The sequence below is a fragment of the Nansenia antarctica genome (assembly GCF_963989245.1).
Source record: "Nansenia antarctica genome assembly, chromosome: 11".
Classification (NCBI taxonomy): Eukaryota; Metazoa; Chordata; class Actinopteri; order Argentiniformes; family Microstomatidae; genus Nansenia; species Nansenia antarctica.
In genome coordinates, this window is record NC_137681.1 from 25,809,846 (window position 1) to 25,834,845 (window position 25,000).

The 25,000-nt window shown below is 45.4% G+C and overlaps 1 protein-coding gene across 1 annotated transcript in view; it reads left to right on the forward strand.

Moving 5' to 3' along the window:
• Nucleotides 1-12,796: 12,796 nt before the first annotated feature.
• slc16a5a (solute carrier family 16 member 5a) overlaps nt 12,797-25,000 on the forward strand; it is a gene marked incomplete at both ends in the record, with an annotated part of 17,595 nt that continues 5,391 nt past the window's right edge. Inside the window, one exon of the mRNA XM_080542517.1 lies at nt 12,797-12,995. Within this exon, the coding sequence (XP_080398643.1) occupies nt 12,797-12,995 (199 nt within the window). The remainder of the gene's footprint in view (nt 12,996-25,000) is intronic.

Sequence of the window (25,000 nt, forward strand, 5' to 3'; positions counted from 1 at the left end):
GTAAAATGTGCACATCAACCTCATGCTCTGGAATTTATATATACCAACGGGAACTTTTCATATATTCAGGCATGATAATCGCTCACCTTTTGTCGATATTAGGCGTTTTGAATCCAAAATAGGTGACTTCCCTGAATCATATAGATCCGATGAGTTTTTTTTTTTTTTTTGGGGGGGGGGGAGCGGTCTCGTATCCTTCTCACCTTTTTCACCCCGACCTGTTTTCATGCCTGTATATTGAAGATGCAACATGGGATGTGACTTCAGCTGTGATGGGTACTACCTTGTGTGGGGGTATACATCTCTTCCAAAACACATATCAACTGTCCAAGGTCGAACCTATTATTACCCCCATTCGTGTGACTTCTGAAAAGTTGAACTTGTCGAACTGTGCCCCTAACAAGAGTGTCCTTTAGGTCATATACAGTAATGGATCACATCCTTTTTCTTATGTCACTGGCGTTGCATACTCTATACACCTTTCCTGTGTATAACGATTATTTTTATGCAATTGTGTTATATCAGCATGAACAAGAAAAATAATGCTTTTGATGGAGAAAAAAAAACGTGATGTTTGTTGTCACACTCCCCCTGACTGTGTTTCGTCAGGCTTTTAGAGCTCCAGTGTGTGTGTGTGTGTGTGTGTGTGTGTGTGTGTGTGTATGTTGGTGTGTGACGTTGGCGTTTTTTTGTGTTTTTTTTCCTCTTTGAGTGTGTGTCCGTGCTACTATACCAAGACAGAAGCAGTTTGAGAATGCGTGACTGACTCGTCTGAGAGGCTATTTGTTTCTATCGCTCTCTCTCTCCCTCTCTCCCTCTCTCTGTCTCCCTCTCAATTTCTCTCTCTCCCTCCCTCTCTCTCTCTGTCTCTCTCTCTCTCTTTCTTTCTCTCTCACACGCTCTGGGCCTTTTCATAGTCCACTCTTCCCAGGGAGTACTCTTTCCTTCCCTTTGTCCAGTGTTGTGCCTTTGACCTGTGTTGTTCACAGTTGTACACCTCCTCCGTCACAGGGTGTATGTCCCGAGGCTTCTCTAGTATCTGGTAAAAAAAAAAAAAAGCGACGAGAGGCATTGAGGTTCCTGTGTCGGTCGGTCCTCGGCTGTTCCCCCCCGTTACTATCCGTGATGATGCCTCCAGGAGGAGAAAGCCCAGCTCCAGTTGTTGAACCCTGTGCTGTAGACAGTACCTCTTGGGTATTTTCTTGTTTGTCTGCATTCTTCTGCTTTGATTGAAATGTGCAGACTTGCGTTGTGTTGTCGGATTCTCCACAGCCAACCGTGAAAGAAGCAGAGATACACTGATGACAGACGCAGACAAAAGCAGTTCCCTTGATTTTTATCTTAGTTGAAGCCAGCAGTGCACTTTTGTTTTCGGGGAAAAAACGAAACTGAATATAACTTAACTTTTATTTGGCTTTCTCTCTTGAATTGCATGTTTAAGGCAACTGATGCCTTGGTATTGTTGATTTCACGTGTAGATGTAATTAATTAACTTTTAAAGCACTAAACGGTCACTATTGTGAATCCAAATTTCTCCTATGGCCTTTCTGTTACCTATACCCTTAACCACTCTCTCCCTGCGGGATGGTTACTTGAGATTTGAATTATAACTTTGTCCTCTGATACAAACAAAAAGACATTTCTTTTGTCACCTGCACTGTTCACATATGTGCAATTTTAACAAATCTGCAAAAAGACAATTATATATATATATATAGAAAAACCTCTTGTTTGGGCACGTAAAAAACATGAGAGCATGCATTGTACTAGAGATTATAGTGTTGTGTACTGGAATCTGTCAGACCTCTGTGTTAGTGCAAAGTGTATACTTGTATACTACATACTGTTGGAGAGCAGGGGACATGGCTGTGTGGTCGCTGTAGGTTTGTTGTGTGGAACAGGTAGGTCTGCATTCTCTAATCATTATGTTTTGTTGGTTTGTATGCTGTTTTTGTAAACTCTATCTTGTCATGTCAGTTTAACAATATAGGTTTTTAAGAAAAAATGTACTAGTTTAAAGTCGACATTAACAAAATTAACAACACAATCCTCTTTTTATTGTTGTTGAATGAAAACTGGACAAGACTACAGAGCCCTACTTTGGATTTAGCATTTAAACCACCCCACAGTTCCACACACTCTCACACACAAAACAAAGAGGGTTCATTGAATCCTGGAACATTCTGCCATAGTTTATCTGTAAGTAAAACACCTGCATGCGTTTCTATACATACACACTTGTACACATTTAGACGTACTGAAAATTTCAACTATTAACAGTTCTTTTGAGTGTGTTAATTTATCAACAGTATTGATGTCAAATGTGAATATTGTCAATGGAGACTGGAGAACTGTTTGGAAGCTGGGAAAAAAATAACGTTTTGTCCGATTGTCATTTTATTTTTTATTTATTTAATATTTTTGGAATTTTGGCTACCAATGCAGTTTCTTTAAATGTATCACTTTTAACAAAATCCAGTCTGGTTTTTAATCATAAAATGTGTCTCTGTGTTTTAAACGGTGTATGTGTGTGTTACTTATGTCTGTCAATCTCTACTGTTTTTAAACCAGAGCCAAGCCTGTAGGGTTGAATTAGTAATTGGATTGGGATTAAGTGCTATAGGGCTAGTGGACAGTGAGTTGGACTGGGAACACCACCATTTAGCCCTAATTTAATCTAATCTCTAATTGTAGGCTAAATCCTTGGATAAAAGCGTCTGCTAAATGGATACAATGCTGCTGGTGTTATAGGCCATACGTCGTCTTTATGACAGAAAACCGTCACAGGACTTCCTCATACTCTTTAGAGATACCTAACTAACTTCATACTGACCCACAGCTCCTAAAGCAGGGTATTAATGACCCATTCCTGAGTGAGTATGAACTGCTTGGTGACTGAGATGCTGCTCGCGGGCCTCGGCGATAATCATTTACCCTCCATCCCACTCATGGTGTTTCATTACCCCTCCATCCCACTCATGGTGTTTCATTACCCCTCCATCCCACTCATGGTGTTTCATTACCCCTCCATCCCACTCATGGTCTTTTCATCGCCTCCATCTTCTCCTCAACACCAAAAAAACAAAGTGCATTCTTTTCGACCGGAGACCTCGTGTCAGCAGCCCCCCTAAGATCTTCTGTGTTGACGGTTCCGAGCTGGAGTTTGTCTCTTGTTACAAATACCTTGGCCTTTGGCTGGACTCATCCCTTTCCTTCACCACCCACAAAAGTCAAAGCTCGCCTAAGCTTTTTATACCGGAACAAGGCCTCCTTCACCCGTGCAGCCAAACATACCCTCGTCAAGATGACCATCCTGCCCATATTTGACTATGGCGATACCATCTATAGGATGGCATCTCAGTCTGCCCTCAGGAAACTCGACACACTCCATCACTCCGCCATTCGTTTTGCCACTAGTGCGCCTTTCACAACTCACCACTGTGATCTGTACACCCTTGTAGACTGGACATCTCTTCACAGCAGACGGCTCTGTCACTGGCTTCATCTTATCTACAGAACGATAGTTATGGAGATAGACTCCAGTTCTATGAGTGGAGCGGAGCCCCATAGGGGAGCTCTGCTCCTATTGGTTTACCCGCTACCTAAAGTAGCCAATGACTGAATTTTTCAATGCCTGCGCCCGCCTGGAGTGCTATATAAAGGGGCGTACATCGCTCCATCATTCTCCCAAACATACAAAACAGCCGGGTTTGAACGAGTCGAAGTGGGCCAGCAGCCCTATGGGGCTCCGCTCCACTCATAGAACTGGAGTCTATCTCCATAACTATCGTTCTATATCGTGGAGCTCCGCCCCATAGGGGAGCTCTGCTCCTATTGGTTTAGGCGGAGCGAGCGAGGCCAAATGTACCCCCACTGAGACTATTAATCCGAAAACAATCTCAGCGGCACCCAGAGCTGACCACTGATGTTGGTTCAAGACAACCTTAAAAAGTTGGCCCAACCCACACCGAGTCTGCTCCACTGATCTAGCCCTTACGTGAGCACGCAGGGTTGTAGATCTAACGGAACATGTCCTGGAGGAGGGTCCCCTCCCCAGGCACATCCGTAATCATCCTGACAGCACTTGAATAGCATCCCCAACCAGGGTAATCCAAGTGCCATCCCCACTACATCAGTCCTCAGCAAACTGAGGACAGAATGAGAAAAGGATGAGGAAGAAATATCACTTACCCAACCCTTACGTTGGGTTGTTGATCTAACAGACATGTCCTGGAGGAGGGTCCCCTCCCCAGGCACATCCGTATTCATCCTGACAGCACTTGAATAGAATCCCCATGACCAGGGTAATCCAAGTGCCCTTCCCACAACATCAGTCATCAGCAAACTGAGGACAGAATGAGAAAGGATTGAGGAAGAATATCACTGACCTAACCCTTACGTGAGCACGTAGGGTTGTTGATCTAACGGAACATGTCCTGGAGGAGGGTCCCTTCCCCAGGCACATCCGTATTCATCCTGACAGCACTTGAATAGAATCCCATGACCAGGGTAATCCAAGTGCCTTCCCCACTACATCAGTCATCAGCAAAACTGAGGACAGAATGAGAAAAGGATGAGGAAGAAATATCTTCAAGTAACACCGTATAAAAAGTGATGGCGACGACCAAGACGCCGCCACACATATCTCCTCCACTCCCACGAGAATGGCCACTGATGCGGCCATGCCCCTGGTGGAATGAGCCCGAATGCCAGTCGGCACGGGCTGCCACTTTGATTCGAGGCTAATAGCCTCGCAAATCCAAAAGGACAGCCTCTGCTTCGAGAGTGGTGTCCCGGCTTTCTGTCCGCCATAGCAGATCAGAAGCCGGGGAGAAGATCTCAGTCCTGCCTCGCGCTTCACATATTGTGCCAACGCGCGCACCGGACAATACAATGTAAAACGCCTCTCCCTCTCTCCGTCGTGAGGAGGAGGAAAAAAAGGCGCTCAGAGCACAGCTCTGAACCCTAAACCCACGATTAACCGTAGGGATAAAATCCGGGTTAGGGCGTAATACAGCTTTTGTTTCGTCATCAGATATGATCAAACAATCTGCCCGTGACGAGAGAGCGCACAAATCACTCACTCGCTCAGCCGTAGTCAAGGCGAGGAGTAGACTCGTCTTGAGAGACAATAAAACGCAACGACACAGTGACAATGGGTTCGAATGGGGGCACGCACAGCGCCTCTAGCACAATCGACAGGTCCCATTTTGGCATTAGAGTCCTATGAGGGCGTCTAAGCCTACACACTCCAGTCAAAAAACGCTAAAACCAGCAAATGACTGAAAAACCAGTCGTTGTCGCAAAACCCTCATGACAAGCTGAGATGGCAGCCGCGTAAACTTTAATAGTTCCCGCCGCCAATCCCTTGTCAACAGCGACTGTAAGAAGCACAAGAACGTTTCGACCCGACAACAGACAGGGTCAACGTCCTGTCCCTCACACCACTGTGTAAAACTCGCCAGCGCGCCGCATATCCCTTTGCAGTGGATTGCGCGCGCGCACTCTGAATGGTCTGAATGACCGCGTCTGTCAGACCCCTGCGTTCTAACAATCCCTCTCAGTAACCAGGCCATGAGGGGCCCCCCCTCATAGGCGGCCCCTTCACCAAGCCTCCGGCTTGAGAGAGTGCATCTTGTCGATGAGGTATGGGCCATGGGCCCTCTACCAACATCTCCATCAGTTCCGGAAACCATGGGGCTCCGGGACGGTCCGGGGCTACAAGAATTAACTCTAGCCTCTCTGACCTCACTCGTGCCAACAGTGGGAGGATAGATGTCAGGGGTGGGAACGCGTATAACAGGACCCTCGGCCATGGGTGGTGTGCGAATGTATCGACTCCCAATGGCGGGTCTCCCTGTTCGCGCAGGGAGAACCAAAGGTGACACTGCGCATTCGTCCGTGACGCAAACAGAACCACTTCTGCTTGCCCGAACCGTGCCCAAATCAGCGACACAATGGAGGGTGCTAACCTCCAGTCGTCGTCCCTCGGGCCTCCCCGTGATAACAGATCTGCTCCTTCGTTGAGCAGACCTGGAATGTGGAGAGCTTTCAGCGAACTCAGGCGACTCCGCGCGCGATGACGCGCGGGTGTCTCCAGTAGCTCAGGTCGGTTTTGACCGATCTCTGTATTACAATCAACTTGCGACGGCGTCTCACTGGAACCCGTCGCAGTCGTGCGAACCGCCTCTGCAGTCTGCGCATGTGTAACAGGTCTAAGGGGACCACTACATGGGCTGCAGACATCAGTCCTAGTAAGGACATCCTTGACAGAGCGGTGATTGTATTTGTCACTCGACACACCCGGAGAGCTGACGTCAGTGTCGCTCTCCGTGGTGCCGATAAACTGGCCCTCATCTCGGCAGTATCCAACTGAATGCCTAGATAGGAAAACTGTTGAGCCGGCCACGGAGCACTCTCTGTCCAGTTTACAGCTAACCCCAGCTGAGTGAGGTGCTGCACCAGTGAGGTTGCGTCCCGAATGGCTCGATTTGGGCATTGGGCCAAGACCAGTAGGTCGTCGAGATATGCTAATATGCGTATCTCGTTTCGCCTCAGTGGTTCGAGTGCTGTCTGCACACATTTGGAGAAAAAACGAGGAGCAAGCGTGCACCCGAAGGGCAGGCGCGTGTACTCGTAAACCTTCCCTTGGAAAGCAAAACGTAGGAATTTCCTGTGCCACTCTGTGATTGGCACACGAAATACGCGACCCTCAGGTATCTACGAAAGGGGCGTTTCGCCACTCTCTCGTTGAGGACCCTGAAATCTAGTATGGGTCTCATGTCTCCCGAATTCTTTGGGACAAGGAAATACGGGGAGTACCATCTCATGTCCCACTGGTCCCTCGGAACCAATGTCACTGCGCCCTTTGTTAGGAGATTCGTAATCTCCTCCTGGAGCGCACGTGTCTTTATCGGGCAGGACAAAAAACAGTCTCTCTCACGCCCCTGAAGGGCGGAGGAGGCTGAATGAACTGTAGTGCATATCCCCTCCTCAATGTCCTGTCTAGCCAGCCCGACAGAATACCTGTCCCTTCTAGTCATTCTGCATAACGCAACGACAGCGGCTGGACCGTCTGTTGTGGTGCAGTCGACAGAAAAAACTTGAATTTCTGTATGATCCCAGCCGCCGCTGCACACCGAGGAGGTGGCACAGCCCAAGGTGGGGTCATTTCGAAAGGGATGGGCTGCCGTCTGTAAAGAGTGTTTGTTATGTGTAACAATGCTCCCTGCTGGGGTGGAAACATCTGTGCCAGGGATGCTGCGAAGCTAAACAAACTGGTGAAGAAGGCCAGCTCTGTGGTGGGGACCGGGCTGGACAGCCTAGAGGTGGTGGCAGAACAGAGGATGGGGAAAAAACTGGCGGCCATGCTGGCCAATCCCTCCCACCCGATGTACTGCGAGCTGGCAAGGATGAGGAGCAAGTTCAGCCACAGATTTGTTCTCCCCCGTCAAAGTACAAAAAGATTTGGACAGTCCTTTATTCCAGCTGCACTCCGACTCTACAACCAGGCCCTGCAGGGTGGGGGAGACCTGGAGCTGGAACTTTTGGAACTTTTTACTTATTGAGCCTGCACTGTTTTATGTATTTTATTGAATGTTTTTCTGTTTTCTGTACTGAATGTTTTCTGCCCCAACTGAGCTGTTTGACAACAAAATTTCCCCATTGGGGACAATAAAGGTTTTCAATCAATCAATTGACGCAGGTTTATTATGCCTGATAATCAAAGAACCGGCCGCACGCTCATGAGCTGGGCCAGGTCTTGATAGACATGGAGGGGTTTTTGATGTACATAACGACCCCTCTATACGGCTACATACAGGGGTGTTTAACCCGCTACGTGTCGTGATAGGGGTAAGTCCGTTAGGCAGAGAGCTGGCCACACGCCGGTAAGCTGGGCCAGTCTCCGGTTTGTTTTTAACCGGTAGCGAGTCGACCACACTCTGACAAGGCAGGTCGATCTCCGCTCTGGTAGACAACGGTCCCTCTATACGGCTACAGACAGGGGTGTTTAACCCGCCTCGTGTCGTGATAGGGGTAAGTCCGCTAGGCAGAGAGCTGGCCACACGCTGGTAAGCTGGGCCAGTCTCCGCCTTGTTTCTAACCGGTAGCGATTGGACCATGCTCCGACAAGGCAGGTGGGTCTCCGCTCCGGTAGATAACATGGGAAAAATCTCCTTTACTGAAAAAGTAAGGTGGGGATTTTCCTTCTTTTGCCTCTTTATGAGGTAGCAGCCATGAAGAGGAAACCGGTGGTGGGGTCATTACCGACCCCTCCGCCAGTGAAACCGGGCCACGCTGCCGTGGGGCGCCGTAGCGGGCCCTCCCAGTGGTCAGCGGCGGGGGCTGGGGATGCCGAGTGGGGCATGGCTCCGTCGTTTAGAGGTAGAGCCAGTGCCGCATCACGCCGAAACCTCCGTTTCGCAGTCGTTGACGGTCTATTCGTCACCACGGCGGAAGAAGAAGAGGTGGAGCTTGCTTAGAAGCTCCGCCTCTGTGGTGATTTCGCAATGGCGGCGTTAAACACGGCGATGTTATTCGTCGCTGCCGCCGCCTGCGCACCGAGATGGGGCGGCGAGGGCGGGGAGCACGTGCTCTACCTGCCGCTCGCTCTCATCAGAGCTTTCTGATTCTGACACCGGCACCGACCACTCAGCTGGGTGAGGGCGGCGTGATGTCAGGGCCGGCTGAGCGGGCGGGACCATCCCTACTTAGGGAGGTGCCTGCCCAGAACGTTTTTATTACCGACCCCTCCGCCAGTGAAACCGGGCCACGCTGCCGTGGGGGGCCGTAGCGGGCCCTCCCAGTGGTCAGCGGCGGGGGCTGGGGATGCCGAGTGGGGCATGGCTCCGTCGTTTAGAGGTAGAGCCAGTGCCGCATCACGCCGAAACCTCCGTTTCGCAGTCGTTGACGGTCTATTCGTCACCACGGCGGAAGAAGAAGAGGTGGAGCTTGCTCAGAAGCTCCGCCTCTGTGGTGATTTTCGCAATGGCGGCGTTAAACACGGCGATGTTATTCGCCGCTGCCGCCGCCTGCGCACCGAGATGGGGCGGCGAGGGCGGGGAGCACGTGCTCTACCTGCCGCTCGCTCTCATCAGAGCTTTCTGATTCTGACACCGGCACCGACCACTCAGCTGGGTGAGGGCGGCGTGATGTCAGGGCCGGCTGAGCGGGCGGGACCATCCCTACTTGGGGAGGTGCCTGCCCAGAACGCCGTTCTTGCTTGTCCTCCGCTGCTAGAAAATCGCAGCGGCAGGTGTCCCGGAGGAACTTCTTCGTGGTCGGCGGCGGACGATCCATCGCTGAAGGGAAAAGTCTCCTCCGCTGAAAAGTGTCCTCCGCTGCTTGGAAGTCGCAGCGGCAGGCGTCCCGGAGAAACTTCTCCATAGGCGGCGGACGATACATCTTGAAGGGAAAAGTCTGGCGGGTCCTCCAGTCTTAGTAGTCGTCCTTCTCAGTCTTCAGATATAAACCCGTGCTGAACTTTTTGGGAGAATGATGGAGCGATGTACGCCCCTTTATATAGCACCCCAGGCAGGCGCAGGCATTGAAAAATTCAGTCATTGGCTACTTTAGGTAGCGGGTAAACCAATAGGAGCAGAGCTCCCCTATGGGGCGGAGCTCCACGATATAGAACCATACTTTGCAAAACACCTTTCTACCTCTCATCCCTTCTGCACCTCTCTCACCGCCCCGTCATCATTCTAAGATCCAGTTATCTTGTCCGACTCACCATCCCCAAAGCCCGTACCGTTGTCGGGCGCAGCGCTTTCCGGTTCACTGCAGCACACGACTGGAACACCTTACAGAACACCCTCAAACTCACCGCCCTCACCTCACTCACTGCTTTCAAACAAATCCTGCAGCGAACCATAGTCGATCAATGCACCTGTTGATCACCGTCTCTCACCCATCCCATAACCCATCACTGCCTCATTTTAAATACCCCTGCTCCACTACCCCCGCTATCCCTCACCTCCGCTCTTCCTCACCCCTACCTCCTCCGTCTCTCTCCCCTCTCTCTGACTGTTAGTATTTTAATGCATCTGTGTTTGCCAGTGTTTTATTGTTTTATTGTTGTATTGTTGCATCTGTGTTTGCCAGTGTTTTATTGTTTTATTGTTGTATTGTTGTAAATTACTTAACCTTGTTTTATTTCTAGCGTCCCCCCCCCCCAAAAAAGAGCCATTGCTTTTTGGTCAGGCTGCATTTGCAAATAAGAATTTGTTCTTACATGTTTGCCTGGTTAAATAAAGGTTAAATAAAATAAAATTAAATTAAAAATGGTGTTTCATTGCGGTGTTTCCCCAATCCCGTTTCATCGCCCGCAGGCCTATATATATTCAAATGGTCGTAATTTCTTTATCATAGCGTATATGTGTGCTTAAAACACACAGGACAAAGCTGACAGTTTTGCCAAATATCAGGGCGCGTCCGATGTCCCAGCAATGGGATTGTGCGTGTTTACCGACCACGGTGACCTGGTCCCGTCTGTCTCTGTCTCTGTCTCTCTCTGCGTCCTGTCTCCACCCACCGATGAAGGGAACATGATCTCACAGCTTCAATGGCGCGTTCGTAAATTTGCTCTGAGAGCACCGGAGCGCACACTAGGTTCAACGTCATAGAGGGACCAAGTAATTTGATTGGACAAGAGGCATTCCATGAGTGCTGATCACATTTTTCAGGGCGAGTTTACGAACGCAGCCCAAGCCGCCAGCTGCTTGTGTATTATGTCGGTAGGGTTAGGGTTAGGTGGGGAATGGACGAAGGGGAGCAATGGCCGTCCGAAATTACGCGTAAAAGGTGAGACTATTGCGCGTTATGAATGGTTTGTCGTTATGAATGGTTTGTTTGCTCATGGCAGGAATCAGGATAGTATATTTACCCCAAGTTTCCAGTTCCCTATATCTGTCTTCTGTTGTTATTGCTGAGATGCAGGACGCTGTGACGTTGAGAGACCAGAAATATATCCTGTTCATTTAATTCTGCATTAATTTGAGCATCAACGAAATTGCTGTGTAGTCTTTTTACGCATGTGGGAGCAGCACGCCATCATCTCTGCTGTATCTACACTGAACCAAATGCGTAATGGCTACAGGAGGCTTCTGGAGGCTGGGTGTACAACTGTGTTGTAATCTAGATTATAGACTTCATCGAGTCAATTTAAATCAACCGGTGCGAGTTAGGAGTTAGGATTGGTTTACTGGCTATTGACCAAGGCGTGAGGTATATTATTATATTGATATATAATAGCTGCAGTGACTTCTCCTACAAGTACATTATAAGTATCAAAAGGGATAGTTACCAAGTGGGTATTATGTCATAATAGGGTTAGGGTTAGTAATAATTATGTAATAATTAAGTAATAATTATGTGTATTCGGGGACAGTAAAGTTTGACAACAGGCTACACACTGGTTTGGGCGCAACTAGAAGTAGTTTGAGCGCTTGAAGTGGTGTGATGGTGTGATTGACAGACGACCACCCAACTCAAAAGCGAGAAATTTTTTTTTTAGATAGGTGATTGTTCACCTCGTTCCTTCATAAATGCTTGTGATAATTGATGATGATAATAATGATGATTGATGATCATTTATAAAATGTTCAAACGTATAAACGCCGTCGGCTACGCACAGACCGAGGAACAGACCCGGAACAGACATTTTCATATGAATAATGTTGTGCACAGTAGGGCATTCATTCAGCCGCTGAGACTTTCTCAAACACATGCAAGTTTCATCATCCATCTCCCTCCCCCCTCTTTTGAACAAGGCCAGTAAACAATAGGGGAACCCTGTCCTTTATGCATGCAGGTTTACACACACCACCAACAGGTTCACCTTGCTTTCATTTACTCTATTATTTACTCAAATTTTTTTTTTTTACAGAGACAGTGCACATGTCATGAATCAACTTTTCTGTAAAAATGACAGTTTTACCCCCCCGGCAGGTGTTTAACCATAAAACATGTCAGTTCAAACAAACAAACATAAGGCAAGGCAAGGCAAGTTTATTTGTATAACACATTTCATACAACAGGGACAATTCAAAGTGCTTTACATACATATAGCATTAAAAGAAATACAGAAACATACATATCACAAAGGAGCACATTGATTGTGGCAAACAAGGATACACAAGACAGGTAGCTGCATAAGACAAGAAACACTTCAGCAGTCAGACACAAATAAAACTAAACAGACACAACTGTTCACGTACGACAAACAACAAGGAAAGAAACTTTGTATAAACAAGACCTAGAAGGAATAACAACACGGACATTTGAGGTCAGGGTGTTGTAAGCTATTCATCCTTATTCACACATGTACAATGATCCTATTACAGTGATGCATTGAGGCCCTATAGAGAATCTGTGCCTGGTCTCATGTTTTTTGTAGACCAAAACAAACATAGTACAATACAGCTCAACGTCCAATCTGCCTGTGTTTGTTTAATCCGTCACAGGCGTGCTCGTTGGTGAGGAAACCCTGGGTGATATGGATGATATATGGTGAGGAAACCCTGGGTGATATGGATGATATATGGTGCTGTACACCTCGGCCAGCGGCTGCAAGGCCTTCGTCTGAGAGGCGTCTCATCGTCAGGAGATGAACCGTAGGAACGGTAGCCACAAGGGGGGAGGAGGAGGAGGAGGAGGAGGAGGAGGAGATGGAGGAGACAGCCCCCAGACAGAGGCGTCTGACCCCCCGAGCCTGGACCAGAGGACTAGACACTCCTCAGAGTTGGACTCTGAAGAGGCGGAGGCGGGCTGCCGTGAGCCCCAGGCAGCGGTGCCCATGGAGGGGGCTGTGACTGCGCCTGACGGGGGGTGGGGCTGGGTGGTGCTGGCCGCTACCATCCTGGTCCTAGCCCTGACGCTAGCCTTCCCCTCCTGCATGGGCATCTTCTACAACGACCTGCAGACAGACTTCCAGGCCACCAACAGCCAGACCTCCTGGGTGCCTTCCATCATGACCTCAGTGCTCCATGCCGGAGGTACACAACACAACACAACACAACACAACACAACACAAATAATAATATACCAGGGGGGTATTCCATCAACGTTGCTAAAGGAGAATCCAGGCTTATTTTGATAAATCTCACGAGACTTGTGGAAATTAAGCCTGGATTTTCCTTTCGCAACGTTGATGGAATAACCCTCAGCTCAGTGGCCTTGCGGTAAGAGTGTCCGCCCTGAGATCGGGAGGTCGTGAGTTTGATCCCCCGGGCCGAGTTGTACCAAAGACTATTAAAAAAATGGTACCCGATGCCTCCCTGCTTGGCACTCAGCATTAAGGGTTGGATTGGGGGGGGGGGTAAGACCCTGCGACATACCAGCGTCATGTCCAGGGGTGTACTTGTTTAGTTTAGTTTAGTTTAGTTTATTAGTTTAATATATCGAGGACAATCCAAATACATGAACCATATAAAATACAGTCAAAAGGGCAGAGTTAGCCTAGTCCCCGGCAAGTTGCAACATGGCATCCTGAAAAGTAACGTCATTAATTAAAATAAAACATTTCAATATTCTAAGAACACGTGGCTGAGACAAGGTACCCCAACATCACACTTGACAAAAAACACAAGTAAAGCAAGCTGAGGTGATTACAAGCCGCTGCAACAAACACTAGCAGCGCATAGGGGATAGGGACACATGAAGTCATAGCGAAAACTTAGAAGCACACACAAGCCAGAGCATGTTTACAAACACACTACATACACACTTATGGGAGCAGCAACATTTCAAGCACATAGAAGCCACAGGACAATTACAGGCCATACAACATTAAGCACTTACAAACAGCAATACATTAAACAAACCAAAACATACAAAAAAGGCATTATGGAGAGGCAGCACAGAGAGGGATTAATGAGGACAAGTATAGTTCTGTGTCAGCCAGGCTTTCATGTGTGTTGTGAAGGTGGAGTAAGTATGTATGTCTTTGAGTTGGTTGGGTAGTGAGTTCCAGTTTTCTATTGCTATCACTGAGAAGGATTGTTTACTGAAGGTGCTTTTCCTGAATGGAACTATAAGGTCGCCACGAGAGGTGCTTCTGGTGGGCCGTAAGCTGTGGTCACGCTGGTTTATGAAAGAGTTAAGCGGGGGAGGAGCTTTATTGTGCAGAAGTTTATGGATGAGACAGATGTTTTTGTATTTGATGGTGTCTTCCCAGCTAAGGTATTTACATTTGTCTAAGATGGTACAGTAGTGTGTGCTGTTGGGCTTCTGGTCCATGACCTTAAGGGTCCGCTTGTATAGGGTGGCTAGTGGCTTTAGGGAAGTGCTGGATGCATGGCCCCAGCTTGTCAGACAATATGTGAGGTGCGACATAATTGATGCGTCCATATAGTCTGGCAGCACTCATGGTCAGTGAGCTTCTGATGTACCTGAAGTTTGCCAGGCCAAACTTCACCCTACCAGACACTTTCTTGATGTGCTCTTTGAAAGTCAGGTTTGAATCAATGATGATCCCTAAATATTTGAACGACGGAACTATACTAATGTTTTGCCCTGAAATGGTTATGTTTGCCGTGGTCATATTGTGTTGTTTGGAGAAGAACATTCCTACAGTTTTGTTAACGTTGAGCTGGAGGCAAGAGCTGTTGAGCCATTTGGTGACCTTTTTCATAGGTCTAAGTTTGGCAGCTGCCAGGTGTTTGTTCTTGTCATGCACATATAAGACGGTGTCATCAGCGTTAGGGCTGTCCCAAACGACTATTTTTCTAGCGATTAATCTAGCGATTATTTTTTTCGGTTAGTCGATTACTCTAACGACTAATTTAACGATTAGTCTAACGTTTTTTTTTTTTTACTGTTCGATTAATGTATCACTTAATTTTCCCCAAAATAATGGCTGTATTGTCTCTCTCTGTTTTACAGTGTCTTTATAAAGCACTCTGGGTAATAGCTGCTGCTCTTATAAAACAAAGCAGCGTGTGACATGCACATTACTCAGACGGCCGCCCCTTTAAATGATCAGCTGATGTATGGGGGCTGTCTGTGGGCCCGCAATTAAACACAGACACCTTTAATTCGGCGACCTGCTACTACTACTACTACTACTACTACTACTACTACTACTACTACTACTACTACTACTACTACTACTACTACTACTACTGTAACTGCCTCTGTCAAACAGCCCCAGACACAGGGCAGACTCACTGCTATGTTTAGCCAACTTGAATGCCAACATGGCCATCAGGGTTTTTCCTGGCTCAAAATGAGGCGGAGGTGGTACCAGTGGTGTTTGACATCGGGGGGGACCCATGAAGCAGGGCTGTCTGGGGGGTCCTTAAACATCAAACACTTAATTTCTTGCATTCTGGTGAATTGATATGCACAAATTTGTGCCCTTTCTGCATCAATTTATGGTGGAAATGTCATTATTTATGTAAAGGAAAACACAATATTCAGGCACCAGATGACCATTCAAAATATAATGTAATATAATGCAATATAAGGCTCTCAGGCATTCTGTACTTTCAAATATGTATTCTCCTTGAGCAGTCAACATACTATCAGCTATTTCACTAGCAAAAACGAAAGCTAACTTATTTGCTAAACAGCGCCCCCGCCACCACGTCGGCGCAGTGCCGCAATTGCAGCTAGATTATTTATTATTTTTTTTTTAATTTTTGCGACGCACATTACGCAAGTAGACGTATTGACGTAGTCGATTACGTCGACTACGTCGACGCGTCGTCCCAGCCCTAATCAGCGTACATTTGTACATCAAGCGACAAGCCGCCTCACACTACGGAAGCAGGAGATAGGCTCCTGCCCCCTAAGGGCCGTTAGGCTCCAGAACCATCGGTTCTCAAGGCTACTTACTTAATAATAATATGCCATTTAGCTGACGCTTATATCCAAAGTGCGTGTATGTATACATTCTTCAGTATATATGGTCCCGGCTTCGGAATCGAACCCCCAACCTAAGCACACAGAGGCTCAGTAATGCAACACAAGGTCATGTAACAACCTGATGGGCTGGTTTCTCACATACAGATCAAACCCAGACTAACAAGCATCATCAGTGGAGGTTTCCCATGGAAAGGTTTAGTCCAGGTCTAGGCTTAATTAGGTCCAGGTCTAGGCTTAATTAGGTCCAGGACTAGGCTTCATTCACAGCTCACATCTACAGTGCTTGCTTGTGGGATAACATGCGTTCTAAACATAGGCCCAATGATGACCCTGCATATTTAGACAAGTGAAAACAAGTGTTACCCAATGCACACACACACACTTCCCCTGAGAGCACGAGCCACTGTCAGTCTACGTCTAAACATTTCCTTCCTTTAACCCTTCTGCTGCTGGGGCTTCTAACCCACTCAGCCTAGTGTTGGTACTAGTATTACAATACTAGTATTGGTACGTTCGAGAGTTGGAACAAAGAGCTTTTGAGATGTTTGCCTGTGTGTGTGTGTGTGTGTGTGTGTACACTCCCTCCAGGAAGGCTTTTATCAAACAGAATGGATGAAGCCTGGTGTTGATGTACGACAGCTTAGTGTGTGCGCTGCGCGTGACGGCAGAACACCACGTCTCCACTTGTCTTTGTTTGTTGCCCTCTTGAACCAGATGCCATTGTTTGCTGTGCTCATTGTGCACTGATTTGTGTGTAGAGTGCAGTGGGTGGGTGCTTCATATACGGATATGAGAGTCAACACAATCTGCTGGTTTTATTTTTGTAAGGAAGGATTGTCAGGATGTCTCACCCTTACACACAGTACGGCTAGGCTGCAGGAGCTGTCTTCCTCTGGGACAGCTGACAGGCTGAGGGGGGGGCTGTTTCTTCTGGCTTCAAGCCGTGTGCGTGTGCGTGTGTGTGTGTGTGTGTGTGTGTGTGTGTGTGTGTGTGCGTGGGTGTGTGTGTGTATGTATGTGTGTGTGTGTGTGTGTGTGTGTGTGTCCGTGTGTGTCCGTGTGTGGCCGTGTGTGTGTGCGTGTATGTATGTGTGTGTGTGTGTGTGTGTGTTTGTGTGTGTGTGTCCGTGTGTGTGTGTGTGTGTGTGTGTGTGTGTCCGTGTGTGTCCGTGTGTGTGTGTGTGTGTGTGTGTGTGTGTGTGTGTGCGTGTGTGTGCGTGTGTGTGTGTGTGTGGCTTAGGGCTGCACGATTAATCGATTTTAAATCGAAATCGCGATTTGAAATGATGCGATTAGCTAATCGCAAAGCCTGCGATTTGCCTGCGATTTTTTAAAAATTTTTTTTTTTTTTTTTTTTTTTTTTTTTTTTTAAACCTTTATTTTACCAGGAAGTTACATTGAGATTAAACCCTCTTTTGGAAATTTGATCAGCACTCATAAAATGCCTCTTGTCCAATCAAATTACTTGGTCTCTTTATGACTTTGAACCCGGCGCTCTCAGAGCGAATTTACGAACGCAGGCATAGGTTGTGTCACGACAGTCAGTCCAATTATTATGAGACTTTGGGCTAACGTAACGGAGACAATTAGACACCACATGGCTTACTGGATGTATGATAAACGTTAGTATGTTATAATTGCGACAGGTAAGTGTACAATTTCACTATACTAACTGTACCAGCCAAGTGCATGTCGGTGCTGTTAGTCCAGCCTTAAACTTAGCTTAGCTAACTTGTAGTCTTTGAGACGGTAGCTTAGCTTAGCTACTCATGCTAACCCGGCGTTAAAGTACAGACACAGAGTTGACAGTCTCAGCAACCTGCGGGTTGGTGTTTATATAGTATAGCAGGCTTATGGATACATGGAAGTTAACTGTTCTGTTGTCAAACATGAATGTGTCCTGTATGCATAACCTCATACCATTCGTTCATACCAGCCGGCTTTAAAGACGCAGAGGTTAGCCTAGCCTAGCCTTGGGCTGAAGTATGTCACAGATTCCTAAGTCAAGGTGACGTGTGTCTGTGCTCCATAGTCAGAGACCACCATTCTATCATTCATCAGTTCGACTGTTGACCGAGTCATCTAGATGTGGTCCTTTCAGTTATAGTCACAGTGTATCCCCAAATGATCATTTTAATAGCTGGATCATCTTAGAAAGTAGCCACCTGTCTAGATGAGATGAGGTTATCATATATACAATTCATATCTTTTAAGTTCTCATCCTTGCATTAGAATTAGAGCAGTTAATAGTTTGATGGTATCATGTGGTAATGCTCTCTGAAAATAGGTGATATTCATCCAATCACCTGCCAAGTATTTTTTGAAAGTACCTGCCCTTTTCCAAACAGCTTCCAATTAAGCTTTCCTAGATGGTTGTGTGAAACAAACCACCTGAGTCAGGTTAGTAATGCTCCATCACATGTTTTAATCTGAAGCTTGATTTTAAAGCAACCCAACTTTAAAGCAACCCAATGTAAGTTTAGTTCTTTCACTCGTAGCTCGGGCTGTGGGGGTGCTAGAGGAGGGAGCCTCTAAGTCCCCTGAAGACGTACAAACAAACTGCACGTTGATACGACCTTCCTAGCCGGAGATATGGCCACACTTTACAAAAACTCCCTTTTTTTTTTTTTTTTTTTTTTTTTTTGCTATTTAAAAAAATAATAATCGCAAATTAATCGCAATCGCGATATCTGTCCAAATAATCGCAATTCGATTTTTTCCCCAAATCGTGCAGCCCTAGTGTGGCTGTGTGAGGGGGAGACAGGGTGTTATCTTTGCTTGTTGGCACCTTTCTTGAAGTGTGTGTGCTGCACTTGTCATCTAGCTACAGTATCCATTTCAACACGTGGCTATTCAGAAGCTCCGTTCTGCGCCCCACTTTGTGACTGACTCCATCGCCAGGGCAACAGAACACGGCCACGGAGACGTGTTACCTGTTTCGGTCGTTGGGTTTGGCGCGCATACCTCACTGATTGCTTCGTTAATCCCTTTACGAAGTTTCCTTTTAGAAATGGATTAGCATAAGGGCAGCTAGGCTAGGAGGGCGCGACATGACTGAGCGTTGAACTACTTCTGCTGACTTACCGAGGGACAGGCAGACGGACGGACAGACAGACAGACAGACAGACAGGCAGACAGGCAGACAGACGGACAGGCAGACAGACGGACAGACAGACGGACGGGCAGACAGGCAGGCAGGCAGACCGTCCGTCCGTCTGTCTGTCTGCCTGCCTGCCTGTCTGCCTGCCTGTCTGCCCGTCTGTCCGTCCGTCTGTCTGCCTGTCCGTCCGTCCGTCTGTCTGTCTGACAGACAGACAGACAGGCAGACAGGCAGACTAAGGGGTTGCGACATGACTGAGCGTTGAACGTCTTGTGCTGAGTCACAGTCTGGGGTGTACTGGGGTTAGGTACACTGCAAGCAAGGGTTGACTTGCCTTCTGTACTGTACATGCACACACTCATTCACACGCGCTTTAGATGTGTGTGTGCGTGTGAAGGTGTATACAGTATGCATATTGTGGTCCTCTGTGGCTCAGTTGGTAGAGGCACGGCGCTAACAACTCTTAGGTTGTGGGTTCAATTCTCACTGGAGCCATATATACTGAAACATGTGTGCACTCACTGTAATGTCGCTTTAGTCGCTTTGCCTAAAAGTGTCAGCTAAATGACATATATATATATATATACTATATATTAGGCCTGTCATTGTAACGTGTTAACGCTCGCAATTAATCTGGAAGCCTTTACGTGTTAAAAAAAACAATTAAAACAATTATGCAAATTAGTTTGCAAGTTCTACTGACGTGTGGCAAATGCAGATAACACTGTAGAGGGGTTTCAGGACAGACTGACTTGTAGACTGGGTTGTAATAATGATGACAGTCGTTGGTTACATTTGTGACGTTTTCATCTTTTTAGCTTGTCTGTTACCAGCTAAAATATTATACTACTATATTAATTTAATCTGATTCAGAAATCATCAAAACTCAGCTGAGATGTGTGGTGGAAATCTGTAAATTATATGACTCAACTACCCAAGTTTCAATAGTTCATTATCTTTAATAATCTTTAATAGACAGGCAGAGAGAGACAGACAGACAGACAGACAGACAGACAGACAGACAGAGAGACAGACAGAGACAGACAGACAGACAGACAGACAGACAGACAGGCAGGCAGAGAAACAGACAGAGAGAGAGACAGACAGACAGGCAGACACAGACAGACAGAGAGAGAGAGAGACAGACAGGCAGACACAGACAGACAGAGAGAGAGAGAGAGACAGACAGACAGGCAGACACAGACAGACAGACAGACAGACAGACAGACAGACAGAGAGACAGAGAGACAGACAGACATTATCAGACCGAGCTTTCCACAGAGAGGATGGTCAACATAGAGAATGTAAGGTCTGACCCAGAATGACCCAGAAGCATAGCAGCAGAACCCTGTTTAGACATGCATGTCTCCTCTCCACCACCTGCATGGGTGCAGTCTGCCACAGCAGAGAGGAAGTATCTACTGAATAACAAGATCATGAAAGGTTGCAGAAACGTCAGGTCAAGTGAAGTGAAGTGAAATGTATTTATATAGCACTTTTCATACACAAAGGCAATTCAAGGTGCTTTACAAAAAAATCTAAAGAAATCATTGAAAGACAAGCAGCAAAGCAGTGCATAGCACAAAAACACACATTAACAATTAAAATAGAACATTTACTGTATAAGACTCCATTATAACACTTCCACTCATGCCTTCAATCAACTCATTTCCAAACATTCATAATCACAGTGGTTCACTTACTCAAATCCTTCGATTAAAAAGACATTCTCTCCATCACTTAGTAATCACATCCACCTACCTTCATCTAACTGTTTCTACTTACAAAGACCTTCCATAACACACAGAGCATTAATAATAACATTGAGTAGAATTACAACTTCAGTAGTTTAGTAGCAGTTAAAAGCAAAAGTAATAAAGGTATTTAACTTGGATTTTAAAATGGGCAAAGTAGGGGCAGATCTAATGTCTTCCGGGAGTTTGTTCCAGCTATGGGAGGCATAGTGGGAGAACGCGGCTTCACCATGTTTTGTTTTGGTCCTAGGAACAATTAGCAGACCAGTCCCTGATGACCTAAGAGATCTGGAGGGTTCATAGTGAAGAAGCAATTCAGAGATGTAATGTGAGCCTGACCCGTTGAGAGATTTATAAACTAGTAGCAGAATTTTAAAGTCTATTCTATGACATACCGGTAGCCAATGTAGAGATTTGAGAACTGGTGTAATGTGTTCGACTTTCTTGGTTCCTGTTAAAGCTCTAGCAGCCGCATTCTGAATGAGCTGTAGTTGTTTCATAGCTTTTTTGGGAAGGCCTTTGAAAAGACTGTTGCAGTAGTCTAACCTGCTAGAGATGAAAGCATGAATGAGTTTTTCAAGATCTTGTTTGGACATATAGCCTCTAATCCTTGCTATATTTTTTAGATGATAAAAGGCAGATTTTCTTATAAACTTGATGTGGGAGTTAAAGTTCAGATCAGAGTCAATAATAATGCCAAGACTTTTTACCTGGTCCTTTGGCTTCAGAGATAAGGATTGGAGATGAACAGTAACTTTGAGTCTTTCTTCTTTAGCACCCAAGACAATTATCTCTGTTTTGTCTTTATTTAGTTGGAGGAAATTCTGGCACATCCAATCATTTATTTGCTCAAGGCACTGACACAGTGCGTCTATGGGAGCATAGTCATCCGATGAGAGGGCTATGTAGCGGTGGGTGGCATCTGCATAGCTATGGTAGGGTTTTTAGTTTTTTTGCATAATTAGGCCTAGTGTGAGCATATAAAGGTTAAATAGGACAGGACCTAGAATTGAGCCTTGGGGTACCCCACATGTCATATTGGTTTGGTCAGATGTGTAGTTACCAATGGAAACAAAGTAGTTCCTATCTTGCAGATAGGATCTGAACCACTCTAAGACCGTGCCAGAAAGCCCAACTCAGTTTTCCAGTCTGTCCAGTAGAATTTCGTGGTCAACCGTATCGAAAGCAGCGCTAAGGTCTAGTAACACTAGAATTGAGATTTTACCTGAATCCGTGTTCATTCGGATGTCATTTCTAACTTTAATGAGCGCGGTTTCGGTGCTGTGTTGGGGTCGGAAGCCTGATTGGAAAGGATCTAGGAGGTCATTAGAGCATAGGAAGGTATTGAGTTGTTGGTAAACAGTTTTTTTTTGTATTTTGCTTATAAAGGGAAGATTTGATATTGGTCTGTAGTTGCTGATTATAGAGGGGTCAAGGCTACGCTTCGTTAGCAGGGGCTTAACAACTGCAGTTTTCAGAGATTCTGGAAAAATGCCTGGATGAAGAGAAGTATTAATTATCTGCAATAGGTCGGTCGCCAGGCAGCTGTAAACATTTTTTAAAAAGCTTGTTGGCAGGGTGTCAAGGCAACACGATGAGGATTTAAGTCCTTGTGTTGTAAATTTATTTTATTAGGATAAAACCCCTTGAGATGAACCATCTCGTTTTCGAGGGGGTCCTAAGTTACAACACAATGCATAATACATCATAATACAATAATACAATACAATAATACAATACAATACAAATATAATAATACATATTGAATAATACATAATCATTACATAAGAACAGGATAAACAATAAAATACACACACGACAAAACAGACAAACAGGAGACGAACAACAACACACATTGCCGGTTGAAAACATTGAGAACAACACAACCATAACACAACCAAAATGGATAACAGAACATACAACAATATACATACTACATTTTACAGTAAACTTAATAGGTGTACATGTAAGTGGTGACAACTTCAAAGGAAACACGAACAATCAGTCAAAAGGTAAGAAGACAGTGCATGCTTAAAACAAACAAAAGATGTGATGGATTTCATGTGAACCGGTAAATTATTCCATTCAGCTGGGGCTTTGAAGTTAAATGCTCTTTTACCAACTGATTTTGTAAGGTAAGGTGTGGTGAAATTAAACTGAGATGAATGCCTAGAACGATGGTTAGTTGTAAAAGGAACAAGATACTGTTGTAAATAGGGGGGATAGTTTAGATGGATGCATTTAAATAAAAATTGAAGCCAGTGCATCTGTCTTCTTACATAAGGAGATGGAAATTTGAGTGCCTGATACATGTTACAATGGTGAGTGAGAAAAGGACAACCAAGGACAAATCTGCAGATTCTGTTATAGGCAGTGTTAAGCGGGACAAGATCCGTTTTTGCTGCGGTTTGATAAACAACATCACAATAATCAATTAGTGGGAATATGAGTTGTATGACAAGTTTTTTGCGAACATTGGGTGAAAAACAGTTACGTGATCGATATATAGGGTATTGATTCCAAAATGTACTTTACGCAAGGTATGGTCAATGTGTGATTTGAATGAAAGATTGGAATCAAGCCATACACCAAGATATTTAATGTTGTCAACTTCATGTAAAGTAGTGCCATCATTACAGGATATTGCACATGAACCGGGTGTAGATTTAAGTTTCTGTCTAGTTCCAAAGATCATAGTGTTAGATTTAGATGTATTGTACCGTTTATTGCCTTGTACCGTTTCTTCTAATTTTTTGTGGTCAATGACACTGAGTCATGTTTATTGAGCTCCTTTTCTGTGGGTGCCGTGTAGCCACATTTCTTCTTGAAGCGGAGCCACTAATAGTTAGTCTGATGTTTATAATTTTAGCCCTAAAGAAGGACGCAAATTCATTGCATTTGACAGTGGATAGAAGATATGGGGCAATTTGTGGGGGGGGGTTAGTCAGCCTATCAACAGTGGCAAAAAGAGTGCGAGCGTCATTGGTGTTTTTGCTAATAATGTCGGAGAAGAAGGATTGTCTGGAATTTTTCAGTTCCTGGTTATAGGAGTGAAGACTATTTTTATAGATTTCATAATCGATGTGAAGTTTAGTTTTCCGCCATTTGCGCTCAGCTTTTCTACAATCTTTTTTTTTTTTTTTTTTTTTTACAGAGGGAGCGTTTCTCCATGGTGCTTTTTTCTTACCGGAGATTAGTTTAGTCCTAATAGGTGCTACAGCATCAATAGCCTTCAGGGTTTTAGAATTGAAGTTATCTAGGAGATCATTGACAGAGGCTGAGGAAAGGGTAAGGGCCAGAGAGAAAGCCTCCAGGAAAAGTGTACTGGTACTCTCATTGATGTGACGCTTTTTGACGGTTTGTGATCGAATAAGAGCGACAGGGGTGATCTTCAGTTCAAGAAAAATGCAGAGATGGTCAGACAGAGCGACATCACTAGCTGAAAGAAACGATGACTCAAAGCCCTTGGTGATAAATAAATCTAGGGTATGGCCTCGATTGTGAGTAGGCCCAGAGACATGTTGTGACAGATCAAAGGTATCAAGGAGGTTATTCAATTCTTTGGTATTATTATCATTGGGGTTGTCTATATGAATATTAAATATTAAAACCTCCTGCAATAGATAAACAGTCATGTTCTATGGAGATTATAGAAAGGAGTTCCGAAAATTCGTTGAAAAATAGTATTTTGGTGGTCTGTATATAATCAAGAGTAAGACAGGGGGAGAGCACTTCAGAACAGCGGCAAGATATTCAAATGATGAAAAGTCTCCAAACGATACCTGTTTGCATTGAAAAACATCAGAGAAGATAATAGCTACTCCTCCCCCCTTCTTACCGACTCTGGGGGCGTCGATGTAGTTAAAGTTAGGTGGGGCTTACTCATTAAGAACATATTCTCTGTTGTTTAGATCAAGTCAGGTCTCTGTGAGGAACATGATATCCAATTCATGACTCGTAATCAAATCATTTCAGGTCAAGTATAAGAAGCTTCTAATACAGAGAATCAATAAACAAATCAATTGTGTTGGTATATAAGTTAAAAAAAGCTCTGATTCCTCTAACCAGTTTGTCATGCATTTCTGTATTCCAACATCACACATGTTTTTGTTTTATCTCCCCCCAAAAATACAAGTTAAATACTAGTATTTTAAACTTGCGATTAATCGTGATTAATCATTCACAGCCTATTATCGTGATTAACTTGATTAAGAATGTTATTCGATTGACAGCACTAATAAGCTTATGGTCTAAACATGTTATGGATCAGCGTGTTTAA